Source organism: Leucopleurus acutus (assembly GCF_964270905.1).
Source record: "Leucopleurus acutus genome assembly, chromosome: 10".
NCBI classification, from domain to species: domain Eukaryota; kingdom Metazoa; phylum Chordata; class Mammalia; order Artiodactyla; family Delphinidae; genus Leucopleurus; species Leucopleurus acutus.
This window is the reverse complement of record NC_139153.1, coordinates 34,866,474-34,890,868: the sequence shown is the minus strand read 5'-3', so window position 1 is coordinate 34,890,868 and position 24,395 is coordinate 34,866,474. Positions and strand designations below refer to the sequence as shown.

At 43.9% G+C, this 24,395-nt stretch overlaps 1 protein-coding gene across 1 annotated transcript in view; it reads left to right on the top strand.

The window, feature by feature from the left end:
- Positions 1-24,395, top strand: part of CACNA2D3 (calcium voltage-gated channel auxiliary subunit alpha2delta 3) — a gene marked incomplete at both ends in the record, with an annotated part of 784,748 nt that overhangs the window by 403,041 nt on the left and 357,312 nt on the right. Inside the window, one exon of the mRNA XM_082847776.1 lies at positions 3,002-3,115. Coding sequence (XP_082703902.1) covers positions 3,002-3,115 — 114 coding nt within the window. The remainder of the gene's footprint in view (positions 1-3,001; positions 3,116-24,395) is intronic.

The window sequence follows — 24,395 nt, the reverse complement described above, 5'->3', positions numbered from 1 at the left end:
TTTGAATTTAATTGCATTCTTCAAAATTCTCCAACTGCAGATTGCTGCAGAGAAAACCAGGGACTCAGCCACGGAGGAAAGTAATGGTTTTGAGTAAATAGCTCCGGGCAGCCCCTTCTTCCAGTCTGCAGTATTCAGATATCTTTATTTCCCTCTCTTTCTTGCCTTTTGTTTGGGAGAGTTTTTCCAGGATGTTTTCAAATGAGTTATATGAACAACAGTCCCGGGGTGTCCTGATTTTTTTTTTCCCTTCTGCAGCCTCTGTGACCAAATGCATACATCACTTGTATTCAGTGGCACGTCACTGGGTTTATCCAATGCCATGAAGGCTGTGTTGTATTGCAGGCTCTCCAAAACATCTCCAGAACAACCTGTTGTTAAGACAAGGCTGCAAAGCTGTTCTTTCTTATTGCACTATGTTGGTGCAATAGCATCACCATAGTAGCATCTCAGAGAGGAAAGGACAAAGTCATTTATTGAGACTATGAAAGTCTAGTTGAGGTGGGTCTTCAAAGTGGAGGAAAGGGAAGAGGCTTTGTTGAAACTGGGTACGAATCCTAAGTTATAGTTTAGGATTGGTGGATGCAGCAAGGGGAAGATTTTGAGGTCAGGGTTTCAAAGAGTTTTAGGGTGTAAATTGTCCTTTGATGCTTTCTGTTGAAGAGTTGATGGGTCTTTCAGGAAGTTCCTGGAATAACCAATAAAGTTATTTGCAGTTTTCATCTTCCTGAGCAAGAGTTTTCTAGAATAGTAAGTTATGTCAATAAAGACAGTAGAATAGGAGTTACGTGGAAAGCTTTGTGGTCCGATGGCCTTAGTTCTCAGGTATTTCTGCCTACTGATACTGTATCATGGGCCCTGTCTGCTCATTAATTTAAGGGCATCTGTCCAGTCTGAGTTGCAGGAATGGCTGTCAGGGCCAAGACTAAAGTGAGGCACTTTCCAAGGGCACAGAATATAAGGAGCACTCACTCACTCTCAGGGTAGTGGCCTTGGTGACTGCCGTGCCACCCTGGAACACTGGAAAGGATAAAGGGAGGAAGAGCAGGAGAAGGAAATGCACATTTGTGGAGCCATTGGATTGAGGAATGTCATCTCATCTTTGGGACGCCATAGGTAGAATGTACCGAATCTGGGAGTAGATTCTGGAGCCGGACTGCCTGGGTTCAGATCTCAGCTATGACAGATATTAGCTGTGTGATCTTGGGCAAGATAGCTAATCTCTCTGTGTCTCTGTTCCTCACCTGTCAAATGGGGTTAATGATAGTACTTATCTCAGAGGGTAGTAAAGATTAAGTAGGTTAATACTTGTAGCCCAGCATATAATGAACATATAACCTGTGTTGTAACAACCATATAAGCATATTATTGCCATCTTATAAATGGAGAAAAGGATATTCTGAAAAGAGACCTTATCCTAGGCACCAATTTGTGGTGCTGAGATGTGTTTGAGTATTTTCTGCTGTACTATGGTATTCCATGCATGTTTTGAGTTGGTTTTGCTTTGTCCTAATACAGCCATGAGGCAATTCATTCCATCCATCCATCCATTCATCCAATCTGCTTTCAAATTACTACAACTTCAGACTCTCCAGTAGTATTCTGAGTGCATGGAGGCTGGGCATTACTCTTCAGTGTGAGTGCTTTCTTAGCTCTGGTTCATCAGGAGCCAGCAGCAAATCCAAGGGCTGCCTCCATCCTTCCCTCGTGTCATGGTCAACACATTGAACGTGCCTGTACGTTGTCACTCCATGCCTTTGTACATGCTCTTTGCTCTCTCTGAAAGGCCCTTACCCCAGATGCTCACCTCCTTCAGGTATTACTCAAATGTCACCTTCTCATTGAGGTCTTCCCCGACTATTTTTTCTAAAGTTGGCCCTCTGCATTTTCTATCCCCTTTCTTGCTTTTTTTTTTTTTTTTTTGACTTAGCATCACCATTATCCAACATACAACATAATTTACTTACAACATAATTTACTTACTTACTTTGGTATCTCATCAAATAGAATACAAACTACACAAGCAAAGAGATTTTTGTGTTTCATCCTCAGTGCTGTGTGGGCACTTAGGAAATAATTTTACAATAAATGAATAAACTTCACAGATTGTAGTGGTGGGAGTTTTCACTACTGAAGGTTAAAGTTGTTTTGTGTGTTCCCCATTGTCATATAATTGTAGGGTTTTTAAAGGACATTGCTTTGTAGCATTGAATTGTAGCATTAATAGCATTCATTAAGGGGATTCTTCACCAGATTCAGGGGAAGGACAGGAGTCTCTGACAACCATAGTCTGGTCACCCAAGCTACCACACACAAAGGCTGGGCACTTTTGAAATGCTATGTAAAACTGAAAGTCGAAATTTAGAGTTTTGTACCCCAGTGGGCACAATCTTGGAATTTCAGCATGCTATACATACTAACATACATAAACAAATATATAATGTTACATGTTAACAAATATATGTTTAAAACAAACCCTAAAAATGGGGTTCTTACAGTGTAGTCTGAATTGGCACGTTCCTGACTTTATTCTCTATGTGTACAAAACCTCCTTGATTTTATTACATAGCACAGTCTGCATCCATCAGACTCATTCAAACTAGACTCATTTAGATTTTTAAAGAGATGTTACCTGTCACATATTCTGCTGCCAGTAAATGTGTTTCTAAAAGGTTGTTGTGCCAACTCCTTTGGACTTGTATTCTGAAGTGTTATCCATGCTTGAAGATAAGGGAGGTTAACTGTCCTAGAATCTCACTTCCTGCCTTGTGTGTGTTTTTAGGAATTCTCTTCTGTGGTTCGTATTTAGTTCCAGCTTTTCAGAGCAAATACGGAAATCCATAAGTGGGGAAAGGCTTATCCTGTAGGTTCTTTTTGGTGATGCAGAATGAGCTCTCATTTTAAGAGGCTTCCTAAGCCCAAGATCTCATGCTTCTGAAGTCTCATGGATATACAGAGCCCTCTGATGAGTTTTTCAGTTTGAACTTATTTCTTCCCACAGTTCAACCACACTGGACAAGGAAGCATCTGCAGCCAGGCCATTATGCTCATCACTGATGGGGCAGTGGACACCTATGACACTATCTTTGCAAAATACAATTGGCCAGATCGAAAGGTAAGCCGATGTTGATGGCGTCCATGCAGTGCCACGTGTGGAGAATCTATGTTGCATTGTAACCTCCAGATTGTCCATGGATAAGTACCCCATGTAGATTTAATCTCATGATGACCTGTGGTTTCTCAGCCTTGTGTTTTCTGGTTGACCAAGACTGAATACTATGGCTTTTCTTGTTTTCAAAGTGAAACTTCTTTGGCAGAGAGAAGAAACCCATGAAGACATGTTCAGTGTGTTCAGTGAAAAGATTTGCTGTGAAGTATGCTTTTGTCCTTAATGGACAGTGCTTCTCTTTGTTTTCCATGGAGCCAGGGCTGCGTGCTGGACCCAGCATCTAGAGAATGGTGAAGGCAGCCATGGTGGCCCTGCAGCCATCTCCTTTATGTTTCGATGTTCCTATCGTTCCTTCCTGGGCCCTCATTACCATCCAGAATCTCCTTTCCATCCCCCAGTGCTGTTCCTCGCTCTTGTCAAAGCTTGTTTGTTCTCTATTCAAATTCTTTCTTTGGTTTCCAAGCTAACATTTATTTATCTGATAAACACATATGTTAGGGTATCAGTGACAGATATCAAGGTTTTTGGTGTCTTTTGAGTGCCTTAACCCAGAGTTCCTCAAGCTGTTAGCCAGTTTGAATTCCCTATGGAGATATTTTAAATTGTGGATCCTATTGTACACGTAAACAGAATCAAAATCTCTGAGGGTGTGGCCCAGGGTTCTGTGTTTTTAATAAGTTCCTCAAGCGGACACCAATCAGCAGATTAGCAGTTGGTGATCACTATCTCAACTAAATGGTGAAATATGAGCAAGAAAAAGAGGTGTGTCAGAGAGGGTGTTATCCTGGGGGTATCACAAAGGCGCTTTCCTATCCTATGTGCCAGTGGCATTACTCTGACTCTTTCTGTTGGGGCATGAGGCTATCTAGACCAAGTCCATTCTGCTTCTTCAACTCTGTATGTTTAATTTCTGGGAATTGAACTAACCACACCCATGGCAAAAAGAAACAGAAGACAAATGAGAACTGTGCACTCAGCTGTATCCAGAAAGCATGTACCCTTGAGGCAGCGTGAGCAGTCATTGCACATTCTTTCAGTCATTCTTGGTCCCCATGTGTCTCTGTTAACACAGGCATCTCACCTCACCAAGCATGATTCTGGTGCTTAAAGATACATATATATTTCGTACAACATGGTCCCCAAATGGATGCCTCCCCTATTGCTCAACCTTAGAGAAAACCACCATTTCTGAAGCTGGAGGGAAAACTAGCTGTGCTGGGCTTGCTGAGAGTAGGTGGGACTCTGGCATGGCACCTGCCTGAGGGAGATCCAGGAATAAGTTTGGCTGAATGCAGCTCCCACAATAAGCACTGACTTTAGAGTCCAACTGTTGAATAAGATGGAAGTTCACTATTGGACAAGGTGATTTTAAATGAGATATTTCAGGTGATCATTTCCAGGGACACGTAGAGGCCAGAGTTAATTCCTGATAAATGTATGTGATGCAGAGTGAGGAGGATGCTGGCTATGCTTGCACCCCCGCAGCACACAGCACAATGCTGGGCACATGGCCACTACCTAATGCACAACCCTGAGGTGTGGCTGAGTGACTGAGGGGCCTGGGGGGGAGGCCACAGCACTAGTAAACATGGGTAGGACCATGGACATTTTGTGGTCAAATAAGATGTTCACAGATGCTGTGACATCTCACAGCATGTTGAAGGATATTTCACATTATTTAGGACCATCTTAAATAAAAGAAGGAAGTAAAAGGGGCTTTTAATAAGCAGCTACATTAATACCAAATGTATTATCTTGTGAGACTCGTGCTGAATCATATGAATCCCTCTTGCTTGGTGATACTTGATGGATAGCTGTAGCCCAGAAATATTAGAATTTAAACATCCTATCCTTACTTGCTGGGAGAGGCATAGGATGAAGGCTGCAAAGTCATAACTCTTCAGACAAAACACAAATTTCAACATATCTTTCCAAAGGAACAATATTGACTTCAGGCCAGGTGCTTTCTTGGATTAATTGGAACCAGGGTCCTGGAAATTTCAACATTACATTGAAGCAGTTTGATCTACTTATAAAATATTATCAAGCAGAAGCAGACTTTCTTTCTGTAGCAAGAGGGCCTTTATCTATGATTAGAAATTAATAGGAGGATCCCTCCCCTCCTACGCCTTCTGGAGAGTTCCATGACATTCTTATGCATATACATTCTCTTCTTGATGACTTCTCTGTGAAGGTGCAGGTAATAAATTTACATAAAACCCCAATGTGATTTAGCACTGTGTTAAAGAGATGCTGTGTCATGTCTAAGCTGTCATTTTTCTCTATTGTTTTGAATGTTACTTAGTAGAGGGTTGGGTCATGCTGTCGTTGGCTATCTTCAAGATTATAGAAACAGGAAATGGAGAGAGTAAAATGATCTTAAGGCTGGAACCTGATTCCTATAAAACAGTGATTCTCAAACTTGAGTGAGGATGAGAATCATCTGGAGGGCTTGTTCCAGCACAGATAACTCACTTCACCTCCAGAGATTCTGATTCAGTAGGTCTCGTGGGGCTTGAGAATGTCCATTTCTAACAAGTTCCCAGGTGATGTGGATGCTACTGGTGGGTGAACTGCACTTGGGAACTACTGCCACAGAAATAGCCCAAGGAATAGGGTTTGGTTACTTGGTGGGCTCTGCCACTTCTGCTTCCCTCTGTTTACCTTTATGAGGGCCTGTTCCCTCAGTCAAATTCAGTGCACAGGTATGTGTTTCTTGGCTCATACTTTGTTTAAAAAATTGTCAATTACTGATCATGATTTTAAAATCTGGAGATAGAATATAAAATTTTAAAGTTTTAGTTTCATAAAGGGGTACACATGGCACGTTGGAGCCAGCATTCTCATATGGCAAAAAACGGCTGGAGCTGAGGAATGGCTGCTCCCTTAGATGGCAAATGCCTGCTCCTTTTGGCCATGGCCTCCATCATGCTCCATTATTTCCTCTCAGCCCACTTCACTTAAATTCTTTACATACCCATAGGTGTAGGGTTCTGGACCACTGCTCTAGATTAACCCAGCCTCTAGGTATTTGTTCCTTTCTCTTAGGTCTGCCATAAGCTTTCCCTCTTCTTCTCCAGCCAGATGCCATCTTGTCTTTACCTGAGTCCTACACTTTACACTTCCTCAGAGCTGTATAAGAGAAATGTATAACTTGATGTCCAGTACTGTAATCACTTCTGGGCCTAGTTTTCATCTTCACTGGTTTGGTGAGTTCTTGAGGACAGATTCTGAATCTCTGATCAGTCCACCACCATGCACTCTATTGTGTCCCTGCTGAGAAGTATAGCATTGAGTCCTTAAGGGTAGTCTCATGATTCCTGTCCACTGGTGTTTACACCCTGTATAAGCTCCTCACCTTGAGTGTAGTTTGCACCTGTGACTTGTTTCTAACCAATAGAATATGGTAAAGGTTAGAGAATCTTGCAGATGTAATCAAGGTCTCAAGTCAGCTGATTTTCAGCTAACTAAAAGGATATTATCAGGAGTGGGCTTTACTTAATTGAAAACCCTTGAAAGAGGGATTGGATACTCCCTGGAGCCAGGAGACTCTCCTTGCTGGTTTGATGAAGTTAGCAGCTGTTTGGAGAATTCCATGTGGCAAGGAACTGGGGGCAGCCTGCCTCCAGCCAACAGCCAGAAAAAAGCTGGACCCTCCGTCTTATAGCCACAAGGAAATGAATCCTGTGAACGGCCTGAATGAGCTTGGAGGCAGATTCTTCCCCCATTGAGCCTCCAGTTGAAAACACAACCCAGTCAACACCTTGATTGCAGCTTTGTGAGACAATGAACAGAAGATTCAGCTAAGCTGTGCCCAGACTTATGACCCACAGAAACTGTAAGATAACAAACGTGTGCTATTTTAAGCCACTGCACTTGTGGTCACTTTTTATGCAGCAATAGAAAACTATCAATATTAGAAGAAACAAGGTGAAGGTAGAAAGGAAAGAGAATCATTTCATGGTAGCAATGCTATGAAACATCTCCAAACTTAGTGGTTTAAAATAACAATCTATTATTTCTTGCAATTCTGTGGGTTAACTGGGCGGTTGGGTCTGCTCCCTGTGGTGTCCAGTGAAGTCACTGAGGAAGCTGTGTTCATGTGTGAGCCTGGCAGAGCTGCCTTGGTTCTCTTCCCTGAGGGCTCTCTTTCCATGCGGTCTCTAATCCTCCAGGTGACCCTGTGAGTCCTCTCTCTTCAGTACAGTAGCCTGGACTTCCTTACAGTTTGGCAGTTGGGTTCCAGGAAAGGAAAGGAGAAGGAAATGGGGAGCAGGCCAGGGGAGCACTTGTGGGTATCATGTTTTTTTTGTTTGTTTTTTTCTGGTACATGGGACTCTCACTGTTGTGGCCTCTCCTGCCGTGGAGCACGGGCTCTGGACGCGCAGGCTCAGCGGCCATGGCTCACAGGCCCAGCCGCTCCGCGGCATGTGGGATCCTCCCGGACCAGGGCAGGAACCCATGTCCCCCGCATCGGCAGGGGGACTCTCAACCACTGCGCCACCAGGGAAGCCCCGGGTATCACGTTTTAATGCTTCCTAATCAGGGCCTTGTGCGAGGCAACTGCTTAATAAAACATAGAATGAGTTGGAAGAAGGAAGCCATTACTGGTGATTTAACTATGAGTCTGTGAAGGCGACATCATGATTGCCTATGCAGTGTGTCCCTTGCCAGCATGTTATTGCTGGGAACAGAAATGAGGAGCTCTTTATTCATTTATTGGATGCCATTTACTTTTGCCTAATATACATTGGTTAGTGGCTTCATGGCAGCTTACACACTTGGAATAAAATATGAACTCCTTAGTATGAAAGGGACTCATTCCAGGATCTACTTAAGAAATAAAGCTGCCTACATTTCTACATTTAAATTAGAAAAATGGCTATACCTGCCATTTATATAGTTGCTCTTTCAAGTGAAGCAAAAAAAAAAAAAAAAAAAAGAGAAAGGTCACAGAATTATTAATCATTACCTCCCCTGATGTGTAAGGCAGAGTGGATAGGTAAGAAAATGATAAGTTAGAGATTTTAAAAAGAGATTGGCAAACTATGGCCTACTGCCTGCTTTGGGCAGTCCTTCAGCTAGAAATAATTTTTACATTTTTAAATGGGGTAAAAAAAAAGCTAAAGGAGAAGAATATTTTATGACTTGTGAAAATTATATGACATTAAAAGTTTACTGTCTGTAAACAAAGTATTATTGTTACACAGTTATACCCATTTGATTATATGTCGTCTGTTGCTAAATAGTTGCTAAACCCACTGGGGCTGCACGCAGAGAGTAAGAGGAAAGCCAGTTGTGCAGCCTTAGGATGAGGCTGTCGGGGTGCACCTAAATGATTTTCCTCTTCTAAAAGCACAGGGCAACCTCAAAGGTGAATGCTATTTCAGTTGAGTGTTGTCTGTTTTGTTACCTCCCAAACAAAAGTGGAGGTGGTAGCTGTGAGGCCCCTCAAGAGACAACCAGGACTCAGGGGCCTTGGAAGACGCCTGGTGGGGCTACAAGGAGGGGTGGACACAAGCAGCTCTTGGTGTGGGGTTAAAGGGAAGCCCTTGATCATAGAATGGTTTGGGGACCTGGCTTTGGAGCACTTTTGGGAACTGTTGGAAATCTGTGTCCTTTGAACTGGTATCACATCGATCTCTAAGAAGGGGCTCTCTTGGGAGTTTTGCCCCAGGCCTTCCTCCCTTTGCACAATTTGGAAGCTAAAGCCTCAATCCCACCGTAACCTAGTGGCCTCAGAGGTACTGAAAGACTTAGCTCTGCCTCGGTAGCTCTGGGGTGATTTTGGAAAACCTAGGAATCCCTCTCTCCTCATCTTTCCGGGCACAGGTGCCACTCTGGAGAGCAAAATTCCTGAGCTGAGTGAGGAGTGAGGGCTTATCTTTTTTTTTTTTTTACATCTTTATTGGAGTATAATTGCTTTACAATGGCGTGTTCGTTTCTGCTTTATAACAAAGTGAATCACTTATACATATACATATGTTCCCATATCTCGTCCCTGTTGCGTCTCCCTCCCACCCACCCTCCCTATCCCACTCCTCTAGGTGGTCACAAAGCACTGAGCTGATCTCCCTGTGCTATGCGGCTGCTTCCCACTAGCTATCTATTTTATGTTTGGTAGTGTATATATATGTACATGCCACTCTCTCGCTTTGTCACAGCTTAACCTTCCCCTCCCCATATCCTCAAGTTCATTCTCTAGTAGGTCTGTGTCTTTATTCCCGTTTTACCACTAGTTTCTTCATGACATTTTTTTTTCTTAAATTCCATATATATGTGTTAGCATACAGTATTTGTCTTTCTCTTTGTGACTTACTTAACTCTGTATGACAGACTCTAGGTCCATCCACCTCATTACAAATAGCTCAATTTCATGTCTTTTTATGGATGAGTAATATTCCATTGTATATATGTGCCACATCTTCTTTATCCATTCATCTGATGACAGACACTTACGTTGTTTCCATCTCCGAGCGATTGTAAATAGAGCTGCAATGAACATTTTGGTACATGACTCTTTTTGAATTATGGTTTTCTCAGGGTATATGCCCAGTAGTGGGATTGCTGGGTCATATGGTAGTTCTATTTGTAGTTTTTTAAGGAACCTCCATACTGTTCTCCATAGTGGCTGTACCAATTCACATTCCCACCAGCAGTGCAAGAGTGTTCCCTTTTCTCCACACCCTCTCCAGCATTTATTGTTTCTAGATTTTTTGATGATGGCCATACTGACTGGTGTGACATGATATCTCATTATAGTTTTGATTTGCATTTCTCTAATGATTAATGATGTTGAGGATTCTTTCATATGTTTGCTGGCAGTCTGTATATCTTCTTTGGAGAAATGTCGATTAAGGTCTTTTGCCCATTTTTGGATTCAGTTTTTTTTTTTTTTTCAATTGAGCTGCATAAGCTGCTTATGAATTTTGGAGATTAATCCTTTGTCAGATGCTTCATTTGCAAATATTTTCTCCCATTCTGAGGGTTGTCTTTTCATCTTGGTTATGTTTTCCTTTGGTGTGCAAAAGCTTTGAAGTTTCATTAGGTCCCATTTGTTTATTTTTGTTTTTATTTCCATTTCTCTAGGAGGTGGGTCAAAAAGGATCTTGCTGTGACTTATGTCATAGAGTGTTCTGCCTATGTTTTCCTCTAAGAGTTTGATAGTTTCTGGCCTTACATTTAGGTCTTTAATCCATTTTGAGCTTATTTTTGTGTATGGTGTTAGGGAGTGATCTAATCTCATACTTTTACATGTACCTGTCCAGTTTTCCCAGCACCACTTATTGAAGAGGCTGTCCTTTCTCTACTGTGCATTCATGCCTCCTTTATCAAAGATAAGGTGACCATATGTGCGTGGGTTTATCTCTGGGATTTCTATCCTGTTCCATTGATGTATCTTTCTGTTTTTGTGCCAGTACCATACTGTCTTGATTACTGTAGCTTTGTAGTATAGTCCAAAGTCAGGGAGCCTGATTCTTCCAGCTCCGTTTTTCATTCTCAAGATTGATTTGGCTATTCGGGGTCTTTTGTGTTTCCATACAAATTGTGAAATTTTTTGTTCTAGTTCTGTGAAAAATGCCAGTGGTAGTTTGATAGGGATTGCATTGAATCTGTAGATTGCTTTGGGTAGTAGAGTCATTTTCACAATGTTGATTCTTCCTATCCAAGAGCATGGTACATCTCTCCATCTATTTGTATCATCTTTAATTTCTTTCATCAGTGTCTTATAATTTTCTGCATACAGGTCTTTTGTCTCCTTAGGTAGGTTTACTCCTCAATATTTTATTCTTTTTGTTGCAATGGTAAATGGGAGTGTTTTCTTGATTTCACTTTCAGATTTTTCATCATAGTGTATAGGAATGCAAGAGATTTCTGTGCATTAATTTTGTATCCTGCAACTTTACCAAATTCATTGATTACCTCTAGTAGTTTTCTGATAGCATAGGATTCTCTATGTATAGTATCATGTCATCTACAAACAGTGACAGCTTTACTTCTACTTTTCCGATTTGGATTCCGTTTATTTCCTTTTCTTCTCTGATTGCTGTGGCTAAAACTATGTTGAATAAGAGTCGTGAGAGTCAGCAACCCTGTCTTCTTCCTGATCTTAGTGGAAATGCTTTCAGTTTTTCACCATTGAGGACAATGTTGCGGTTGGGTTTGTCATATATGGCCTTTAATATGTTGAGGAAAGTTCCCTGTATGCCTGCTTTCTGCAGGGTTTTTAATCATAAATGGGTGTTGAATTTTGTCGAAAGCTTTCTCTACATCTATTGAGATGATCATATGGTTGTTCTCCTTCAATTTGTTAATATGGTGTATCACGTTGATTGATTTGCGTATATTGAAGAATCCTTGCATTCCTGGAATAAACCCCACTTGATCATGGTGTGTGATCCTTTTAATGTGCTGTTGGATTCTGTTTGCTAGTATTTTGTTGAGGATTTTTGCATCTCTGTTCAACAGTGATATTGGCCTGTAGTTTTCTTTCTTTGTGACATCCTTGTCTGGTTTTGGTATCAAGGTGATGGTGGCCTTGTAGAATGAGTTTGGGAGTGTTCCTCCCTCTGCTATATTTTGAAAGAGTTTGAGAAGGATAGGTGTTAGCTCTTCTCTAAATGTTTGATAGAATTCGCCTGTGAAGCCATCTGGTCCTGGGCTTTTGTTTGTTGGAAGATTTTTAATCACAGTTTCAATTTCAGTGCTTGTGTTTGGTCTGTTCATATTTTCTATTTCTTCCTGATTCAGTTTTGGCAGGTTGTGCATTTCTAAGAATTTGTCCATTTCTTCCAGGTTGTCCATTTTATTGGCATAGAGTTGCTTGTAGTAATCTCTCTTGATCTTTTGTATTTCTGCAGTGTCAGTTGTTACTTCTCCTTTTTCATTTCTAATTCTATTGACTTGAGTCTTCTCCCTTCTTTTCTTTATGAGTCTGGCTAATGGTTTATCAATTTTGTTCATCTTCTCAAAGAACGAGCTTTTAGTTTTCTTGATCTTTGCTATCGTTTCCTTCATTTCTTTTTCATTTATTTCTGATCTGATTTGTATGATTTCTTTCCTTCTGCTAACTTTGGGCTTTTTTTGTTCTTCTTTCCCTAATTGCTTTAGGTGCAAGTTTAGGTTGTTTATTCGAGATGTTTCCTGTTACTTAAGTTAGGATTGTATTGCTATAAACTTCCCTCTTAGAACTGCTTTTGCTGCATCCCATAGGTTTTGGGTTGTCGTGTCTCCATTGTCATTTGTTTCTAGGTGTTTTTTGATTTCTTCTTTGATTTCTTCAGTGATCACTTCGTTATTAAGTAGTCTATTGTTTACCCTCCACGTGTTTGTACTTTATACAGATCTTTTCCTGTAATTGATACCTAGTCTCATAGGGTTGTGGTCGGAAAAGATACTTGATACAATTTCAATTTTCTTAAATTTACCAAGGCTTGATTTGTGACCCAAGATATGATCTATCCTGGAGAATGTTCCATGAGCACTTGAGAAAATGTGTATTCTGTTGTTTTTGGATGGAATGTCCTATAAATATCAATTAAGTCCATCTCGTTTAATGTATCATTTAAAGCTTGTGTTTCCTTATTTATTTTCATTTTGGATGATCTGTCCATTGGGGAAAGTGGGGTGTTAAAGTCCCCTACTATGAATGTGTTACTGTCGATTTCCCCTTTTATGGCTGTTAGTATTTGCCTAATGTATTGAGGTGCTCCTATGTTGGCTGCATAAATATTTATAATTTTTATATCTTGGTCGATCCCTTGATCATTATGTAGTGTCCTTCCTTGTCTCTTCTAATAGTCTTTATTTTAAAGTCTATTTTGTCTGATATGAGAATTTCTACTCCAGCTTTCTTTTGGTTTCCATTTGCATGGAATATCTTTTTCCATCCCCTCACTTTCAGTCTGTATGTGTCTCTAGGTCTGAAGTTGGTCTCTTGTAGACAGCATATATATGGGTCTTGCTTTTGTATCCATTCAGCCAATTTGTTTCTTTTGGTGGGAGCATTTAGTCCATTTACATTTAAGGTAATTATCGATATGTATGTTCCTATTCCCATTTTCTTAATTGTTTTGGGTTCTTTATTTTAGGTCTTTTCTTTCTCTTGTGTTTCTTGCCTAGAGAAGTTCCTTTAGCATTTGTTGTAAAGCTGCTTTAGTGGTGCTGAACTCTCTCAGCTTTTGCTTGTCTGTAAAGTTTTAATTTCTCCATCAAATCTGAATGAGATCCTTGCTGGGTAGAGTAATCTTGGTTGCAGGTTTTTCTCCTTTATCACTTTAAATATGTCCTGCCAGTCCCTTTTGGCTTGCACAGTTTCTGCTGAAAGATCAGCTGTTAACCTTATGGGGATTCCTTTGTGTGTTATTTGTTGTTTTTCCTTTGCTGCTTTTAATATGTTTTCTTTGTATTTAATTTTTGACAGCTTGATTAATATGTGTCTTGGCGTGTTTCTCCTTGGATTTATCCTGTATGGGACTCTTTGCGCTTCCTGGAGTTGATTAACTTTTTCCTTTCCCATATTAGGGAAGTTTTCAACTATAATCTGTTCAAATATTATCTCAGTCTCTTTCTTTTTCTCTTCTTCTGAACCCCTATAATTCGAATGTTGGTGCATTTAATGTTTTCGTAGAGGTCTCTGAGCCTGTCCTTAGTTCTTTTCTTTCTTTTTTCTTTATTCTGCTCTGCAGTAGTTATTTCCACTATTTTGTCTTCCAGGTCACTTATCCGTTCTTCTGCCTCAGTTATTCTGCTATTGATCCCTTCTAGAGTATTTTGAATTTCATTTATTGTGCTGTTCATCATTGCTTGTTTCATCTTTAGTTCTTCTAGGTCCTTGTTAAATGTTTCTTGCATGTTGTCTATTCTATTTCCAAGATTTTGGATCATCTTTACTATCATTATTCTGAATTCTTTTTCAGGTAGACTGCCTATTTCCTCTTCATTTGTTAGTTCTGGTGGGTTTTTATCTTTCTCCTTCATCTGCTCTGTGTTTTTCTGTCTTCTCATTTTGCTTATCTTACTGTGTTTGGGGTCTCCTTTTTGCAGGTGCAGGTTCGTAGTTCCCGTTGTTTTTGGTGTCTGTCCCCAGTGACTAAAGTTGGTTCAGTGGGTTGTGTAGGCTTCGTGGTGGAGGGGAGTAGTGTCTGTGTTCTGGTGGATGAGGCTGGATCATGTATTTCTGGTGGGCAGGTCCACGTCTGGTGGTGTGTTTTGGAGTGTCTGTGGACTTATTATGATTTTAGGCAGCCTCTCTGCTAATGGGTGGGGTTGTGTTCCTGTCTTCCTAGTTGTTTGGCATAGGATGTCCAGCACTGTAGCTTGCTGGTCGTTGAGTGAAGCTGGTTGCTGGTGTTGAGATGGAGATCTCTGGGAAATTTTCGCCATTTGATATTACGTGGAGCTGGGAGGTCTCTTGTGGACCAGTGTCCTGAAGTTGGCTCTCCCACCTCAGGGGTACAGCAGTGACTCCTGGCTGTAGCACCAAGAGCCTTTCATCCACACGGCTCAGAATAAAAGGGAGAAAAAGTAGAAAGAAAGAATTAGTAGAAGGAAGAAAGAAAGGAAGGAAGGAAGAAAGAAAGGAGGGAGGGAGGGAGGGAGGAGGGAAGGACAGAAAGAAAGAAAGAAGATAAAATAAAATAAAGTAAGATAAAATAAAATAAAGTTATTAAAATAAAAAATAATTATTAAGAACAGAATTTTTTTAAAAAAGAAAAAAAAAACGGACGGATAGAACTCTAGGACAAATGGTGGAAGCAAAGCTATACAGACAAAATCTCACACAGAAGCATACACATACACACTCACAAAAAGAGGAAAAAGGGAAAAAATCATAAATCTTGCTTTCAAAGTCCACCTCCTCAATTTGGGATTACTCGTTGTCTATTCATGTATTCCACAGATGCAGGGTACATCAAGTTGATTGTGAAGCTTTATTCCGCTGCTTCTGCGGCTGCTGGGAGAGATTTCCCGTTCTCTTCTTTGTTCTCACAGCTCCCAGGGGCTCAGCTTTGGAATTGGCCCCGCCTCTGCGTGTAGGTCACCGGAGGGCTTCTGTTCTTCGCTCAGATAGGACGGGGTTAAGGGAGCCGCTGATTCGGGGACTCTGGCTCACTCAGGCCATGGGGGAGGGAGGGGCACGGAGTGCGGGGCGAGCCTGCGGTGGCAGAGGCCACCATGACGTTGCACCAGCCTGAGGCGCGCCGTGCGTTCTCCCGGGGAAGTTGTCCTTGGATCCCGGGACCCTGGCAGTGGCGGGCTGCACAGGCTCCCCGGAAGGGGGGTGTGGATAGTGACCTGTGCTCGCACACAGGCTTCTTGGTGCCGGCAGCAGCAGCTTTAGCGTCTCATGCCTGTCTCTCGGGTCCGCACTATTAGCCGCGGCTCACTCCAGTCTCTGGAACTCCTTTAAACAGCGCTCTTAATCCCCTCTCCTCGCGCACCAGGAAACAAAGAGGGAAGAAAAGGTCTCTTGCCTCTTTGGCCGGTCCAGACTTTTCCCCGGACTCCCTCAGTTAGTGGTGCACTAAGCCCCTGCAGGCTGTGTTCACGCCGCCAGCCCCAGTCCTCTCCCTGCGCTCCGACCGAAGCCGGAGCCCCAGCTCCCAGCCCCGCCCGCCCCGGCGGGTGAGCAGACAAGCTTCTCGGGCTGGTGAGTGCCGGTGGGCACCGATCCTCTGTGCGGGAATTTCTTTGCTTTGCCCTCCGCACCCCTGTTGCTGTGCTGTCCTTCGCGGCTCCGAAGCTTTCCCCCTCCGCCACCCGCAGTCTCTGCCTGCGAAGGGGCTTCCTAGCGTGTGGAAACCTTTCCTCCTTCACGGCTCCCTCCCACTCATGCAGGTCCCGTACGTATTCTTTTGTCTCTGTTTATTCTTCTTTCTTTTGCCCTACCCAGGTACGTGGGGAGTTTCTTGCCTTTCGGGAGGTCTGAGGTCTTTTGCCTGTGTTCAGTAGGTATTCTGTAGGAGTTTTTCCACACGTAGATGTATTTCTGGTGTATCTGTGGGGAGGAAGGTGATCTCCGCGTCTTACTCTTCCGTCATCTTACCCTCGTCTCCGAGGGCTTATCTTTTTAAGAGTGCAACCTTTAAATAATCTTAAGTGATTTGGAAGGAAGTTTTTGTTCTTTCTTTTTTCCTAAACTACATTATTCCCTTTGACATTCAAAGGATTTTACAAAGCTTTTTTTTTAGCCTTCCTTTGAGCCAGTTGAGAGGAGAGGGATTTTTCCCAAGACCACAGGCAACTGGGAAAGGAGTTAAGTCCCACTGCTCATAGAGGAGGGATCTCGATATTCTCCTCCCACCCGCCTGCACTCTGGCTCTGTCATCCTTCATCCCATAGAACCAGATTAAGGTGGGGGCTGAAGGTGGCAGAGGCTGTTGGAAGGGGATATAACGGGGAGTAGCCAAATGGGGGGGGCAGTAATTCATTCATTCAACAGATTTTTATTGAAGGCCCTCTGTGTCCCAGGCCACTGTATCAGAGCCAAGGCGTATGGGGCTGATGTGTAGGCTCCAAGGAGATCTCACAGAGCAGATAACATCACAGATAACAAGTGAGAAGACCAATAATTAGAAACTATGATAAATCTTCTGAAGGAGACAAGCAAGGGCCAGAGACAGAGTAATGGGGTGGCCAGGGGAGCCCTCTCCAAGCAGAGTGCATGTGGGGAAAGGAGCTGAGTGTGGAATGGTGAAGGGAACAGTATTTTCAAAGGCCGTGGAGCAGAAGTTGGGTGTGTGTGAGGAGCTGGGTAAAGAGCTGCTGGCTGAGCCTGGTGGGCCGGGGGCAGTGACATGGGTGGTGGGGTACTAGTAGGACAGGCAGGGCCAGCTCCTCTGGCCTTTGATGGGCACAGAAGGAGTTGGGATTGTGCTACAAGGCTAGTGGGGAGCCATGGCAGGCTCTTGAGCAGAGGCGAGGCACGAGCGGGTTGTCGTCAGAAGCTTTCTCTGGCTGATGTACAGGAGTCAACCTATGAGGCGTGGCCCTGGGCTGGGCATGTGGTTTGGGTACTGGCTCTCCTCATTGTAAATAATTTCAATAGAGGGTGGTCTAGGTAGTAGACTTTTTAAACTTCCTATCAAAGTTCCCAGATGTGCCTATTTCTTACTGCTGCTTTACTTCAGGGCTCAGTCTGGTGGTTACATTTCTCTGTCCCCTTCCTCCCTCCCTCCCTCCCTCTCCCTCCTTAACTGAAGTCACCTTTGGTCTGAAAGTTTTGGGTGAGTTTGTGTCGTTGCTGTATTTTCTCAAGGGTGATCAATCCTACAGCTGTCTTAGAAAAATAGCAGGAACATTCATTTCTCGTGGTCAGTCAGTGGTATGACAGGAAAAGACATTTCCAGTCACCGTGGTAAGAGCTCATGCAGGCCCTCCTCACCGCTGAAGGGAGAGTCGAAACGGTTCGCTGCCTCCCGGTTTAGTTTTAATTACTTCTGCTGCTATTAGACATCTTGTGACTCCACAAGAAGAACATGACGAGACAAGTTAGGAACGAAGCCTAGTGATGCGTGCCTGCTGCCAGCCATTGAAAAAGCAGTTCTTGTCTGGGTCTCAGAACAACCGCGTGGGCACCTGCCCCACTGCCACCGGTGCTGTTCCTCTTGGTGGGCTCAGAGTGGGGGCCTTGGCCTCCACCCAGGCTCCGCTGTCTTCTGAAGGCAGGCGGGAGACAGTGCACATTCCCAAGTAACAGCCCCATCCTCCTGGAAATGGCTGTCCCTCCCTGCTCCCCGTGCTGGGTGCAGAGTCCCACAGTTCACTTGCTTTTCTCATTTCATTCTTAGTTCTGCCCTATGGGTAGACACTCTTTATTACCAGTCTTATGTCATAGCTGAGGGAACTCAGGCTCAGAGGGATTAAGCCACTAGTCCAGAAGCCCACCACTCTGAAGCTGCGGGGTCTTTGATCGTCATCCACATCAGACTGTTCACACCTGTGCCCCAAAACTGAGGGGTTCTTGGTTGGGGGGACTTGCTAAAAATGTTTCCTAGGTTCCATTCTCTGCAGGCCTAGCCCTAGAATTAGCGTTTTGATAGGTGGCTCATAGACCCTCCTCTGCTCAGGGAAGCTGGGACCACTGAGAAATGCCATTCGCCTGGGTTATGTGCCCTGTGGATCGGGCAGGGTCCAATCGGGAACAGAAATCCACTAGTTATTTTAGCAAAGAGTATTTAATATTAAGAATCATTAAGCAGAAAGGACAAACAGTCTAGGATATCATGGCAGTAGCAACTGCAGGAAAAAGCTGCCACCCCTGTGGCTGGTGGGGGAGGGCAAAAGAGGAGAGGGGAAGAGAAGGTCATTATTAAAACTTAGAAGCTGGGAGGAGAGGACTCAAAGGGCTAGGACCCAGACCTCTGAAGAGGACACACCGGCTTGAAGGTGCCGGGGTCTCTGAACCCAGAGGAGTGTCCTGTGCGGCCAGGATCCAGACTCTTGAGGAGGGGGTTCTGGGGTCTCTGAGGGGGATGCAATGAAATGGATTCTGTGAATGTTGGGAACACCGCAAACTGGATTCATTCACTGCTGTTGGAATGAACTGCCCCTACCGGGGTGAAGAGGCCTCACTGGAGTGATGGTAATGGGGCCAGGAAGCCAAGAGCGAGCACTCGGAGGGAGCAAGTCCCTTCTCCTTCCTTCATCCTTGCGGCCTCCCCAACACTGACCTTTTTGGCAGAGCCTCACTGGAAACAGCTGCCAAAGCAGAAATGTGGTTTGCAGAGCTCCAGCCCCAGTCACAGAGCCCAGGGAATTTGGTGGCGAGACACATTAGCTTATTAACTGGCACACCCAGCAATAAGTGGAAGCTTGATGAATAAGTTCAACATCATTTGCAGGCTATTGACATGTCAAGTTCTTATTTTCTGCATTTTTGTTTCTCTTAGACTACTGAATAGGGCCCTTGGGGAGTAGGCAGGGGTAGGGAAGCAGTGCTGCCTAAAGGAAAGAGGGAGGTATCTGGATGCTGACAAATCTGTTTCCCCCCCATCTGTGTAAAATGGAGGTAATTTCATGTGCCAATTCCTTGTAGTGTTGTTCAGAATTAAAGATGATGTGCTACTAAGCTCAGTGCTGGGCACAGAGTGGGAAGACTGCATGCATGATGCTATATCATCATTGTCACCATGATTGACAACCATTCACATTGTTAAAATCCCTCTGTTACAGCCAAAATGTCGTTGTACTGGATGAATTCAAGATGGTATAGCAATAATTTTTCAGATGTGGAAAATAGAAAGTATTCTTTTATCCTTGAATATGGATCACTCCTATGTGGTGTCTTGGTTGACTTATAAGAAGATTAAACTATTCAGCTGCATTTAAAAAAACATTTCCAGGCCTTTCATTTTACCTGTTTCCTGAATAAATATATATATGCAGTATCTGTTTTACCTAAACTTCTGGCACTTAGGAAAATATACTGAGATACATTTGACTGTTCAGTATCATTAATTAATGATATACAATAGCTAATGTTCTTCAGTACAGATGAGCAGGCTGTCTTGGTGAAACGTAAAAAGGAGATTTGAAAAGTAGTGTTGTTTTATATTATTTGTCCCTTTTCTAGAGTGGCAGTCAAGGCCTAGACAGCCTGGGCGGGTGTCCAGGATATAGTGTTTCTGAGCTGGGTGACTTTGGGCAAGTGATTGACTCTCCTTGTGCTTAGTTTCCTCATCTAGGAAATAGGGGGCAAGCACCATGCCGCCCTCACAGGGTTGCTCTGGGAACCAGATGAGTAGCGCCAGAGGCTAGCAAGTCCTCATTTGCCCCCTTCGTAAAACTCCCCTCTAGGTGGTTTGGTGGGAAGACTCCTGACAACTGGTCCATGAGACACTGAGGACTGTGAACTTGTTGGCCAGGTAAACAGAAGTCTCTTCTAACAGAGGCTCCTCACCTCAGGTAGCCAGAAGCTGGCCTCCTGGGGGAGCCTTGCTCAGGCTGAGCCCATCTTTCATATTCATCATCTCACCAGTGAGCTGTTGCCCCCTTTTCTGCATTTCCTTTGTAGGATGGGCCAAGGAGGGGGCTTAGCAGGGTTGAGAAGAGGGAAAGATGCCCTGGCGTGCTGGGAGTTAGGAGCACCCAGGCATGGAAGCCAGCATGCTTCTCCACCCCTGCCACTCTCATACATGCACATAAATTGCAGTCAAACCACATCTCTTCTTAATTCTCAGGTAGACTGGTTTCATTGGAAGTAGGCATTCCAGAGCCTGTTATCCACACAGCAGCCAGACACTTTGGAAACCGGAGGCAGATTGTGCCAGTGAGCCTCCAGACCTCCACTAGCTCCCCACTCTGTGCCAAGTTTAAACCGAAGTCCCAAGAGAGTACCTCAAGACCTGGTTTGATGGGTGCCCATTCATGCTGACCTCTGCTCCACTCTCCTCTCACAGCCCACTACTCTCAGGCCTTTGGATGTCTGCAATTCCTGTGCTGTCCACCTGGGGCACTCTGCCCCCAGATTTCCACATTGGCTCAGTCCTCACTTTCATCATGTCCTTGCCCAGACAAACCTTTTCAATGAGATCTCCCCTGACTACTTGATTTAAAGTTACCCCCAGACAGACCTGACCTCCAGCAATCTTAGTTACTGATTTCCTTTTGGTGATAGCCTTTTCATCTTGTAATGTATTAGATAAACATCACAAGAAAGTAACTGTGTTCATTGTCCCATCCATCAGAAGCAGAACTTGATCCCAAAAGCCCAACAGGAAGAATCCCCAGTCCCAAACCTGACCCTGAGCTTTGCACCTTCTGGTACGTTTTGCTTGTTTCATGTTGATAGGTCTTCATCCCAGAGGAGCCCTTTGCGTTTTTAGCTAACTTTATTGGTAGAGAAATCACCCTTATGCCTCATAAATGAAGCTCCTTCTTCCAGTGGATTTCGGGAAATCCAGTATTCTCCATAGGCTGACCCTTGCATTACCCCTTCAAACATCTGGGGATAAAACCTGAGGCTCCCAATGCCAAATAAGTTTGGCCATCGACCTGTTAACAATCCGACTACCCTTACCTTAATGATTTCCATAAAAAGTACAACGGGAGGAGATTTATAGGGCTTAGCGAATATGTTCTGTCACTGCAGCCCTGCACTTTAGAAACTTCTCTCGTCTCAGAGCCTCCCATAGGAGCCTTTCCACTCCCTCCCAGGGTCTTCACATTAAAGCTGCCTTTGGTTCGTTGTTCACTGTTCCATATGTAGTAACAGATTTGGTCCTATCCTCTTCACTCCTTGTAGATTCCCATCTACAAAACAAAACAGCTGGTGGTGGTGACTGATGGGGGAGACTTGTATGAACTGCATGTTAACTGTCCAGCAGGAAGCTTGCTGCCTGATGTGCCTTATTAGAAAGCAAAGAGGCCCAAGTGGAGGCCCAATCGCATTGGAATGCTAGCTGAACTGGAGACGTACAGGGAGGATTAGCTGCATGGCCCCACAGCCTCCTGGGTCTACATTAGGTCCTGGAACAGATTTCCAAGGCGCCTTCTGTTTTGGAGAGGGTTAACCTGGCTATGGGCAGGGATTTGGAGCCTTTTGGGTTGGAGCCTGAATTTTTGGCACTCTTATCCTTGGTTCTATGAATATGATGCTCAGAACTCATGGAAATGTTAAGGCTTTTAAGACTTGGATCATATTAATTTGCCTTCACATGATTTGTTTCTGTGCCTCAATGGGACAGAGACAAGAAGTGATGGTTTTAGAATTTTGAAGAAGACTTTTCCGGTTTATACTCCAAACGGAAGGATGTCTGTGTGAGCCAAAGAGACACTTAACTGAAATGTGGGTTTTTTTCCCCACAGAATAATTGTCTCAACCCTCCTAAAAATACTGATCCTTTCTCTTCCTCTGGACTTAGGAAATGGCCTGTTACGTGCTTTTATCATTAAAAAAAAGGACTAAAAAAGGGGAACTAACCCTTCCAAAAAAAAAAAAAATCCAGCAAGAGTAATCTTAAGGGATGGACAGTTGGCCCCCTGACATCAGGAGAAAGAGGTGGAGCTCTCTGAGCTAATTTATAAAACAGCCTTGTAGCTGTTGTAGCTTGTTGTAGCTCCTTCCCAGTTTTCTTGCAAGAACCATTAGGAAAGTCATGTGGTGGTACCTTGTGGTTAACAGAGGGAAAAGGGACAAACTTCTCCAGGAAGGCAACAGTGTGAACGAGTCAGGATCCCTGAAAAGACCTAGATGGGACCTGAGATGTGAGAATGCAAAAGTGTTTGAGAGGAGTCCTCCAGACCTTTCTGGAAGAATCCCCCTCTGTTCTTGCTTGTCTTCACTGACTTAATTTTAAAACTGTAGCTGCAACCAACCACCTTCTGTTCTCTCATTGACTTTGCAACCTGCCAGTTCATGGTGGGGAGCTCTGCGGGCCTCAGGGTCGTGAGACCAAGAGGGTGTTAGGGACAATCCAGGGCCTCCTGTTGTCCTCAGCCCAGCTGGGCCTAAGGGGCGATGGTGAATTGTCTACCCCTCCCATCACCCAGCTTCTCTGCATTCTCTGTTTGGTGACTTGACCTTCGAGGTGCCAGGACTTTGATCAACCTGTGGCAGAAGGTTTGTGTGAAACCCTTCCTGGCTTCCATTTTTTACAAACACAAATGGGATCTGGAATTGATCCCAGATAATACATCTGCCTCTTAATTTCACTTCAGAAGGGCAGGATGACAAGAAAGGCGATGAAGACAACTAAATGCACTTATGATTTATGCCCCCTGTGATAAATCAATGGATGATTTCTCCCCAAAATGTGAACACTGCCTGGCTAACTCATACGAGCTGATGCATCTGTGAGAAGCATAAGGTAATGGTGGCTGAGCCCCCTCCTTCCCATGTGCACGCCAGGCCTCGAACTCCGTACCCCAAGGATAGGGATGTGGACGTGTGAGGGGGGGGTCGTCTATACGCAGTTAAGAAGGTGCTGCTTCGCTGCCACCTTTTTTTCTCCCCGGGTCTGTGTTTCCCCTTCTTGTGGCCCTAATGGTGCAGCTCTGTTCAGCCTGTCCTTGGTTCATCTCCAGCATTCCTTTCTGTACTGGCCTTTCTCTGTGGTGAATTAGATTTTTCCATTTCCTAAAGGTGATTTGATCAGGCCAGTTCTCACTAGAGTCCCTCAAAGTGAGTGGGGAGAGTGGAAAATCACATTAACTCTTTCACTAACTCCAGCTGCCTGCACTGAATCCCAGATGGCAAGGAGGTTCTGTGTTGAGGGCCAGTTCCAGGCCTTTGTAGGCAGCTCTCTGGAGTGCTAGCTTGGGAAGGGTTGCATGCGCCCTTCTGTCTGGAAAAGGGGCAGGGCCATGACCAGTGGGCAGTCTGCTGTGCACAAGAAGGCCAGTGGTGGCCCTCATGCACTATGTCCGCCATCCCTTTCCTCTGTGGTTTCTTCATATCCCAAAGGCCTCACCTTGCCTTTCTGGACTTGGAAAGCCATATCTACATGTTCCAAAATAGACTGTCATTAGAAATTTTTAAGTCTATGGAACCATTTTAGGCTGCTTGGCAGTCACATAGCAGCTGGATGACTTACTTCCCCACCTTTTTTTTTTTTTTTAAAGCATTGTCTGAAGCTAATTTATCCAGGAGTAACTTGGGCTTTGGGGGGAAAAGTCACATTCGTTTTGTAAGTTACGTGCAAATGAAATGAGAGGTTGTGTCTCTCATTTTCCTCTTGTTGAAAATGTCTTTGTTACTCCATTTTTGCCTTTCTTGAGAAACACTCAGGATTGCCATTTAAAGGGTTACGTAACATTATTTTCCTTACCTTGCTTTCTGGAAAAAGAGTGCCAAAGCCATTTCCTGGGCCTAGACTGGGAGATGAGATCCCCTTTAGATGGGAAAAAGCAGAGCAAGGGGGTCCAGAGACTGGTGCTTTCTCCCGGCCAGCACGGTTGCTGAAGTTCCTTGTTGGAGTGAAAGCTCAGCATGGAGACATGGTTGGAGATGGAAGTGCTGGCTGTGGGCTGGGGATTGTGAGGCTTCAGCTGGAGTCTCTGATGCTGGGACCAGATCTCCCTGCTTCATACAGGCTATGTATAGAAAGGGGAAAAAAATGAGCCAGCTAGTACAGGTTGTTTATTTGATGTCTCTGCTTCTACCTCACATTAACATTGCCCCAGCCAGAAATAATATACCTGCAGCTGTGTTTCTGTAGGACAACGGGGATATCTAATAATATATCGGGCTAATCTAAGCTGCCTTTTCTCCAGCGATGCCCCA